The following is a 9909-nucleotide window of genomic DNA, read 5'->3' on the forward strand; positions in this document are numbered from 1 at the left end:
TACCCCCTGGCAGATCCCGAGCAGCCGGGAAAGCAGGCCGACTGGGTGACTGTGAGGAGGAAGCGTAGTCCTAAACAGAAGCCCCGTGTACACCGCCAACCCGTTCACATTTCTAACCGTTTTTCCCCACTCGACGACACACCCGCCGAGGATCAAACTCTGGTTATTGGTGACTCTGTTTTGAGAAATGTGAAGTTAGCGACACCAGCAACTATAGTCAATTGTCTTCCGGGGGCCAGAGCAGGCGACATTGAAGGAAATTTGAAACTGCTGGCTAAGGCTAAGCGTAAATTTGGTAAGATTGTAATTCACGTCGGCAGTAATGACACCCGGTTACGCCAATCGGAGGTCACTAAAATTAACATTGAATCGGTGTGTAACTTTGCAAAAACAATGTCGGACTCTGTAGTTTTCTCTGGGCCCCTCCCCAATCGGACCGGGAGTGACATGTTTAGCCGCATGTTCTCCTTGAATTGCTGGCTGGCTGAGTGGTGTCCAAAAAATGAGGTGGGCTTCATAGATAATTGGCAAAGCTTCTGGGGAAAACCTGGTCTTGTTAGGAGAGACGGCATCCATCCCACTTTGGATGGAGCAGCTCTCATTTCTAGAAATCTGGCCAATTTTCTTAAATCCTCCAAACCGTGATTATCCAGGGTTGGGACCAGGAAGCAGAGTTGTAGTCTTACACACCTCTCTGCAGCTTCTCTCCCCCTGCCATCCCCTCATTACCCCATCCCCGTAGAGATGGTGCCTGCTCCCAGACCACCAATAACCAGCAAAAATCTATTTAAGCATAAAAATTCAAAAAGAAAAAATAATATAGCACCTTCAACTGCACCACAGACTAAAACAGTTAAATGTGGTCTATTAAACATTAGGTCTCTCTCTTCTAAGTCCCTATTGATATAATAATTGATCAACATATTGATTTATTCTGCCTTACAGAAACCTGGTTACAGCAGGATGAATATGTTAGTTTAAATGAGTCAACACCCCCGAGTCACACTAACTGTCAGAACGCTCGTAGCACGGGCCGAGGTGGAGGATTAGCAGCAATCTTCCATTCCAGCTTATTAATTAATCAAAAACCCAGACAGAGCTTTAATTCATTTGAAAGCTTGTCTCTTAGTCTTGTCCATCCAAATTGGAAGTCCCAAAAACCAGTTTTATTTGTTATTATCCATCGTCCACCTGGTCGTTACTGTGAGTTTCTCTGTGAATTTTCAGACCTTTTGTCTGACTTAGTACTTAGCTCAGATAAGATAATTATAGTGGGCGATTTTAACATCCACACAGATGCTGAGAATGACAGCCTCAACACTGCATTTAATCTATTATTAGACTCTATTGGCTTTGCTCAAAAAGTAAATGAGTCCACCCACCACTTTAATCATATCTTAGATCTTGTTCTGACTTATGGTATGGAAATAGAAGACTTAACAGTATTCCCTGAAAACTCCCTTCTGTCTGATCATTTCTTAATAACATTTACATTTACTCTGATGGACTACCCAGCAGTGGGGAATAAGTTTCATTACACTAGAAGTCTTTCAGAAAGCGCTGTAACTAGGTTTAAGGATATGATTCCTTCTTTATGTTCTCTAATGCCATATACCAACACAGTGCAGAGTAGCTACCTAAACTCTGTAAGTGAGATAGAGTATCTCGTTAATAGTTTTACATCCTCATTGAAGACAACTTTGGATGCTGTAGCTCCTCTGAAAAAGAGAGCTTTAAATCAGAAGTGCCTGACTCCGTGGTATAACTCACAAACTCGTAGCTTAAAGCAGATAACCCGTAAGTTGGAGAGGAAATGGCATCTCACTAATTTAGAAGATCTTCACTTAGCCTGGAAATAGAGTCTGTTGCTCTATAAAAAAGCCCTCCATAAAGCTAGGACATCTTTCTACTCATCACTAATTGAAGAAAATAAGAACAACCCCAGGTTTCTTTTCAGCACTGTAGCCAGGCTGACAAAGAGTCAGAGCTCTATTGAGCTGAGTATTCCATTAACTTTAACTAGTAATGACTTCATGACTTTCTTTGCTAACAAAATTTTAACTATTAGAGAAAAAAATTACTCATAACCATCCCAAAGATGTATCGTTATCTTTGGCTGCTTTCAGTGATGCCGGTATTTGGTTAGACTCTTTCTCTCCGATTGTTCTGTCTGAGTTATATTCATTAGTTACTTCATCCAAACCATCAACATGTTTATTAGACCCCATTCCTACCAGGCTGCTCAAGGAAGCCCTACCATTAATTAATGCTTCGATCTTAAATATGATCAATCTATCTTTATTAGTTGGCTATGTACCACAGGCTTTTAAGGTGGCAGTAATTAAACCATTACTTAAAAAGCCATCACTTGACCCAGCTATCTTAGCTAATTATAGGCCAATCTCCAACCTTCCTTTTCTCTCAAAAATTCTTGAAAGGGTAGTTGTAAAACAGCTAACTGATCATCTGCAGAGGAATGGTCTATTTGAAGAGTTTCAGTCAGGTTTTAGAATTCATCATAGTACAGAAACAGCATTAGTGAAGGTTACAAATGATCTTCTCATGGCCTCGGACAGTGGACTCATCTCTGTGCTTGTTCTGTTAGACCTCAGTGCTGCTTTTGATACTGTTGATCATAAAATTTTATTACAGAGATTAGAGCATGCCATAGGTATTAAAGGCACTGCGCTGCGGTGGTTTGAATCATATTTGTCTAATAGATTACAATTTGTTCATGTAAATGGGGAATCTTCTTCACAGACTAAAGTTAATTATGGAGTTCCACAAGGTTCTGTGCTAGGACCAATTTTATTCACTTTATACATGCTTCCCTTAGGCAGTATTATTAGACGGTATTGCTTAAATTTTCATTGTTATGCAGATGATACCCAGCTTTATCTATCCATGAAGCCAGAGGACACACACCAATTAGCTAAACTGCAGAATTGTCTTACAGACATAAAGACATGGATGACCTCTAATTTCCTGCTTTTAAACTCAGATAAAACTGAAGTTATTGTACTTGGCCCCACAAATCTTAGAAACATGGTGTCTAATCAGATCCTTACTCTGGATGGCATTACCCTGACCTCTAGTAATACTGTAAGAAATCTTGGAGTCATTTTTGATCAGGATATGTCATTCAAAGCGCATATTAAACAAATATGTAGGACTGCTTTTTTGCATTTACGCAATATCTTTAAAATTAGAAAGGTCTTGTCTCAGAGTGATGCTGAAAAACTAATTCATGCATTTATTTCCTCTAGGCTGAACTATTGTAATTCATTATTATCAGGTTGTCCTAAAAGTTCCCTAAAAAGCCTTCAGTTAATTCAAAATGCTGCAGCTAGAGTACTAACGGGGACTAGAAGGAGAGAGCATATCTCACCCATATTGGCCTCTCTTCATCGGCTTCCTGTTAATTCTAGAATAGAATTTAAATTCTTCTTCTTACTTATAAGGTTTTGAATAATCAGGTCCCATCTTATCTTAGGGACCTCGTAGTACCATATCACCCCAATAGAGCACTTCGCTCTCAGACTGCAGGCTTACTTGTAGTTCCTAGGGTTTGTAAGAGTAGAATGGGAGGCAGAGCCTTCAGCTTTCAGGCTCCTCTCCTGTGGAACCAGCTCCCAATTCAGATCAGGGAGACAGACACCCTCTCTACTTTTAAGATTAGGCTTAAAACTTTCCTTTTTGCTAAAGCTTATAGTTAGGGCTGGATCAGGTGACCCTGAACCATCCCTTAGTTATGCTGCTATAGACGTAGACTGCTGGGGGGTTCCCATGATGCACTGAGTGTTTCTTTCTCTTTTTGCTCTGTATGCTCCACTCTGCATTTAATCATTAGTGATTGATCTCTGCTCCCCTCCACAGCATGTCTTTTTCCTGGTTCTCTCCCTCAGCCCCAACCAGTCCCAGCAGAAGACTGCCCCTCCCTGAGCCTGGTTCTGCTGGAGGTTTCTTCCTGTTAAAAGGGAGTTTTTCCTTCCCACTGTCGCCAAGTGCTTGCTCACAGGGGGTCGTTTTGACCGTTGGGGTTTTTCTGTGATTATTGTATGGCTTTTGCCTTACAATATAAAGCACCTTGGGGCAACTGTTTGTTGTGATTTGGCGCTATATAAATAAAATTGATTTGATTTGATTTGATTTAATCAGCATCTTGATATGGCACACCTGTGAGGTGGGATGGATTATCTCAGCAAAGGAGAAGTGCTCACTATCACAGATTTAGACTGATTTGTGAACAATATTTGAGGGAAATGGTGATATTGTGTATGTGGAAAAAGTTTTAGATCTTTGAGTTCATCTCATACAAAATGGGAGCAAAACCAAAAGTGTTGCGTTTATATTTTTGTTGAGTATATAAAATGATAAATGTATTACTTATTTGAAGACTTTGGTACATAATTAGGACTCAACTGAAAGTGATTTTCAAAACAGCTGCGACTTCAATTATGTGATCCATCAGGTCTTTAAAAATTTACGCAGATTTAAAATCTGACATTCATACGTAAGATTTTTTTTTTTCGCTTAACATTAAACTTCAGGCTTTTGATCTGTGGCTTGAAAGGTGTTACTAAGTTTGTCCTTCTTCCGTCGCCGTAGCGGACGTCAGTCAGCCTAGCAAGCTAAGCTAAGATAGTTGCTGAGATAACATGTCTTTTACTTTGTATTCTCTCCTTCAGGCAGCGATTTTGTGTGTCAATGCTGTTGCTGTGTTACACGAAGAACGATTTCTAAATAAAAGTAAGTGACTGTGGTTGAGATACTTTTTTTCGGGTTTAAAGGACGTATTTTTTTTAGATAGCTGACGCTAACTAGCCAGCAGCTAACCATATGATGTTATGCTGTTTAAAGTTTCTCCACAAGAATTTTATCTGACAGCAGTTTTGTTTTTGTCATTTAAGGTAACAAGGTGTAACAACAAGTCAACACGACGTACAATTTGTTTTGATTTAATGCACTATTATATGAGACTGTAAAACCGGTGCAATAAAATGATAGTAAAAGGGTGCAAGCACGTATTTGTGGTCCTTAAGAAATATGAGTATAAACAGTGACAATCTAATACGAACTGTAATAAGAGTTAAAAAAAAAAAAAAACTAAAGATGCAATTTAAACTTTTTTAAAATTGTATTTTTATTTGGAATGGACAAGAAAAAGCATCATGGTTGGTAACTACATTGGTAAAAACTACAGACAAATGACATTCCAGTTTTGTATGTTTAGAGTCCAGAACATGTGCAGTACCAGCCATCAGGGCATAATATGCATATGTCGTGGACATGAGCGAGCGAAGATCAACATGTCACCATGTCATTTAGGTCCTTCAGACTTTATTTTGAGTAAATGCTTCAGGGGAGCATTAGCATGGCAAAAGCATTTCAGCTTCTGGTGGGGCTCCAGACCCCCCGCCTTTTTAAGCATTTTACTTTGTCTCTCACATGCCTGGAAAAGCTCCTCGCCATCTGACCATGTATTTGAAATGGAATAAACAAATTAACGTGTGAAATACCAAGTGTTCCAATACTTTTGAGGGCAATTGAGAAGCACTGAGGAGCAGCATCTTACATCTCATATATAGTGCAGCAGATAAGAGAATATTTAGAGTGGAATCCTGCAAATGGTGATACAAGCATCAAATTCAGCACAAATACTCCATAGACATTAACTCTGAAAAAACTGAATGGCCACTTGAATTTTCAATAGGCAGCCAGGTAGGGGTCAGTTGAAGAGTTACACCTTGGTCAAAATTAAAAAAGCCATATTCATTGGTGAACGGGAATGTAAGACAAATCACTGATTACCAAGGTGACATTCATTTTATGGGTTTTACTCGGGTGCTATGAAAAATATTATCGGTCCGTGAAAAATATCACAAGTGTTTTAGCCAATCATATTGGCGTATCGTTTATAAGTATATGATATTAGATATTTTAAGACACCATATGAGGAGAACTATACAGGGGCCTCAGGGTATATGGTTGTCTTCAGGGTGTATAAAGCCATATTCATTGGTGAGCAACTTGATCTTCTTCTTTGTCTTTCGGCTGTTCCCATTAGGGGTCGCCACAGCAGATCAATTGTTTCCATCTTACCCTGTCCTCTGTATCTTCCTCTGTCACACCAATCACCTGCAGCGTTTTCCTCCTCTTCTTCGTCGTCTTCGCCCAGCAGTAGCCCAATTTCCACCGGCACCCTGTTGGGCAATAGCACTGGTGGCGGACGTTGTTAACCCGGGCCGTGACCGATCCGGTATGGGAATTCGATTCTGAGTCTGCATAGTTCGGTTGGCTTGTTTTACGCCGGATGCCCTTCCTGACGCAACCCTCCTCATTTATCCGGGCTTGGGACCGGCACTCAGAATGTACTGGCTGCACACCCCATGTGGCTGAGTTAACTTGATAACTGATAATATTCTTCCAGCAATGCTCTCTCTAGTCCATAGAGCAGGATGTTGTCCACTGGAAGGACCAGATATTACCCCAAGCCTCCTCAGAAATCTCAGTCCCCGATTCTCTTTCCCATTTACCTTTAATGTACAAAGTGTTATTATTATTGGCATTGGAAAGAACTGTGTACAACTTTGAAATGGATTTAGTGGGGGTCACTTTAAACCAGTTTAAACATTTAATACTGAATGGGACATGGGACTTGTGGTTTGCACCTGAGATTCTGTATGAGTAGGTTATCTGTTCCATAACAAGGTGTTGGTAGAACAAAAAGATGATTTCTTGTGGCACTTTACAGAGGGTATCTGGGGAGGTGATACTGGATCTTGTTCTGATTGAGTGCTGATTATGTGTTGGTTTCAGAAAAGGGCTAAAAATAATAATTTGGAGCTTTACTATTAACAATTTTAGCAGTGTTTTTGTTTTGTTTTTGCATATTTATAACTATATTTATATATATATATATATATATATATATATATATATATATATACACATATTAATACCTCCAAGTATTCTCCATTAGTGCCCTTAGCCCATGATAACCTCCTTTATCTCTTTTTCTTTTTTCCTTCTCTCCTCTTTCCTTCCTTCTCTCCTCCCCTTCCTTTTTTCCTTTTTCTTCCTTACTCCCCTCTTTTCCTTTTTCTCCCTCTTCTTCTCCTCTTCCTTTTTCCTTCCTCCTTCTTCCTCCTTCCCTTCTCCCTCCTCCTCATCCCTCCTTCTGCCTTTTTCTTTCCTTTTCCCCTCTCCTCCTTTTTTCTCTTTCCTCTTACCTTCTGCCCCTTTTCTACTTTTTCCCCTTTCCTCCTTTCTTTCCGTCTTAAAAAAATCCAGTAAATCTTATATGACTGACATGTTTTTCATAATCACTGTTTTTGAGATGTATGCTTTTTTAATTAGACAAAAACAATTGATACATCTGGCACATAAAGTGCACAACACATAACTAATAATAATCAATGGCACCAAAAAAAATCTATATTTTTAAAGTATTTATAAATGTGTTTATAATACTAAATTAATATTATATTATAATTATTAAAAAATATTTACTGTGGATAAAATGATGATATGCAATTAAAATAAATAAATGACAGAAGTATTCTAAAGGAGTTGAAAATTAAGTATTACAAAAACTAAATGGAAAACGTGATACAGATCAGCATTTTCACAACAGTAAAATGGACCACATTTATACAGCGCATTTCCATCTGCATCAGAAACTCAAAGTGCTTTACAATAATGCCTCACATTCACACAGACATACACACTGAAGTCGTGGTGCTGCCATGCAAGGCGCTCAGTACACACCAGGAGCAACAGTATCTCTCTAAGTGTGAAATAATAAATCACATTAGTGGAACTGAATATTTGAGATGTTAAAATTAAACAAAATTTAATAGTTATTTCACATTAAAAATGCTCTGTATTTCTGTTGTGCTTTTCTATATGATACAGATGTTTAAAGAGCTTTACAATGATTAAATTGCAGCGTCTTCAAGTTTTTGTCAGCAATTATGGCCCTTAAACTCACTTTTACAACAAATCGGTGCAACATGATAAAAATTAAGTATAAATAGAAAAGCCAGAGTGCTTGGTTGTGCACCCTGACAAGATCCTCATGACGTTTGTGTCTGTGCAGTTGGTTGGGGAGTGGATCAGAGTGCTGGAGGTTTTGGTGATGAACCGGGTGTCAAAGTTCAGTTAATGAACCTTGTTCGCTCCGTGAGGACGGTAATGAGAGGTTAGTGTCTCTGGCTTTGTGCTGCTTCTCAGCCTCGTCGTCCTCACTGTTCTGATGGTCCCATTTCTCTTTGCAGTGCCGCTGATCGCTGTCAATTCCGTGTGCATCGTGCTGCTGCTGCTGTTTGGATGAAGACTGAACAGAACGCTCGACTGCCAGGAGGTTGTCTCCACCACCAGCTCAGGAAACCTTCATCCCAAATGCTTTCTCTCTTTTTTTCATTCATTTTCCTCAATTTATAAGGCCTGTTTTTTCTGTAACAGTAGAAATTCCTTTTAAAATGTACAATAAAATGATTAACTCACATTTGCTTTTTGCTCTTTTTAAACAGAACTGATTAAAGTAAAATATGAATTTTGTATAGTAACTATAGTGTCTGTGATTTATATGCTGCAGATGTGTAAATAAAGTAATTGTGATTGACAGTTTTAAAATGTCTGGATGAGTGAAAGTTTCATAGACAAACATAAAGAAAATGTTGAATAGATTTTTTTTTTTAAATTAATTACAATCTGGTTTCCAACACAAAGATGAATCAGATTTTTAAACAATAAAAAAATGAGAAATGGTATTTTCACAGAAATTTAAAGTATAATACTGGATTCATAAAATATGTTGGGGTGGGGGGGGTGAAAAAATTTACCAAGAAATGGATATTTTTAAGTTCTGCGATGTACATAATACACAGTGTGTGTGGAGATTCTTTAGAATGTGATAAATCGGTAACAATAATGTGCTTATTTCAGGTGTGTGTAAGATTAGATCTTAACCCTTGTGAAGCTCCTTGGGGTGACTTATTTTGTGGTTTGATGCTTTATCAATAAATTGGATGTATTTGATTGCATTTAAATATTGTAGACACTTGATACGCCAACTGTTGAGGTATTGAATGAACTGATTTAAAGATTGGTGCAAATATTTATGTATTCAGGATTGTGTTCTATTTCACAAGTTTTATTATTTAATGAATTGGAACAAACTGGAAATGTGTAGCTTGATTATTTGGGTTCTTTACTGTGAATCCAGCCGTCCATTTTCTTACCCTGTGTGTTCCAGTTAAGGGTCACATCCCTGACAATCGAGACAACAAATATCCCAAAGAAAATCTGTTGTCTGTTGACGGGGTCCTGGAGCTTGGGGTCACTCTTCCACCTATAATGACTGGGCAGACCAGGGGTCTTGAGTGGGAATTGAACCTGCGCCTCCAACATGACAGCACAGTCTTATCCCACTAATCCACCTAGTTAGTAACTAGTAATGAGATGGGATACATGACAGGACACTTATTTTATAACACACTGTGGTTCACTTGTGTTTTCTGTTTCTAGACAATCTGACAGTCTCTGATTCCAAAATAATTGTAATTATGTATGGACATGATGATTCTGTCATATATTAAGCTTGTGCTTCTGTTCACACCCTTTCAGTCATGGGTTCACTGTTAAATTGACCTGTTTATGAGTTGTTATTGTTGAGTCTGTGCCAAATATTCATTCATATATATATATGTATATACACTCAACAAAAATATAAACGCAACACTTTTGGTTTTGCTCCCATTTTGTATGAGATGAACTCAAAGATCTAAAACTTTTTCCTCATACACAATATCACCATTTCCCTCAAATATTGTTCACAAACCAGTCTAAATCTGTGATAGTGAGCACTTCTCCTTTGCTGAGATAATCCATCCCACCTCACAGGTG

General features: G+C 38.5%; 1 protein-coding gene and 1 long non-coding RNA gene across 2 annotated transcripts; both read left to right on the plus strand.

Moving 5' to 3' along the window:
- Positions 1–2488: 2488 nt before the first annotated feature.
- LOC117509897 lies at positions 2489–9157 on the plus strand. The gene is made up of 3 exons (XR_004560588.1): positions 2489–2498; positions 8535–8545; positions 8664–9157. It is a non-coding gene; the product is annotated as an uncharacterized LOC117509897 (long non-coding RNA).
- Positions 4588–8509, plus strand: LOC117509896 (immediate early response 3-interacting protein 1). Its single transcript, XM_034169518.1, has 3 exons — positions 4588–4749; positions 8102–8203; positions 8280–8509. Exons 1-3 carry the CDS (start codon positions 4659–4661, stop codon positions 8333–8335), a joined length of 249 nt encoding a protein of 82 aa, XP_034025409.1. The 5' UTR covers positions 4588–4658; the 3' UTR covers positions 8336–8509.
- Positions 9158–9909: the final 752 nt, after the last annotated feature.

This window comes from Thalassophryne amazonica, chromosome 5 (assembly GCF_902500255.1).
Source record: "Thalassophryne amazonica chromosome 5, fThaAma1.1, whole genome shotgun sequence".
Lineage (NCBI taxonomy): Eukaryota > Metazoa > Chordata > Actinopteri > Batrachoidiformes > Batrachoididae > Thalassophryne > Thalassophryne amazonica.

Bases quoted from the DNA above. Each gene is read 5' to 3' on its own strand.
- LOC117509896 (XM_034169518.1), top strand. From the start codon at position 4,659: ATGTCTTTTACTTTGTATTCTCTCCTTCAGGCAGCGATTTTGTGTGTC. The intron at 4,750-8,101 runs GTAAGTGACTGT...GTGTCTGTGCAG, and splicing joins AGAACGATTTCTAAATAAAA to TTGGTTGGGGAGTGGATCAG. The intron at 8,204-8,279 runs GTTAGTGTCTCT...TTCTCTTTGCAG, and splicing joins CGTGAGGACGGTAATGAGAG to TGCCGCTGATCGCTGTCAAT.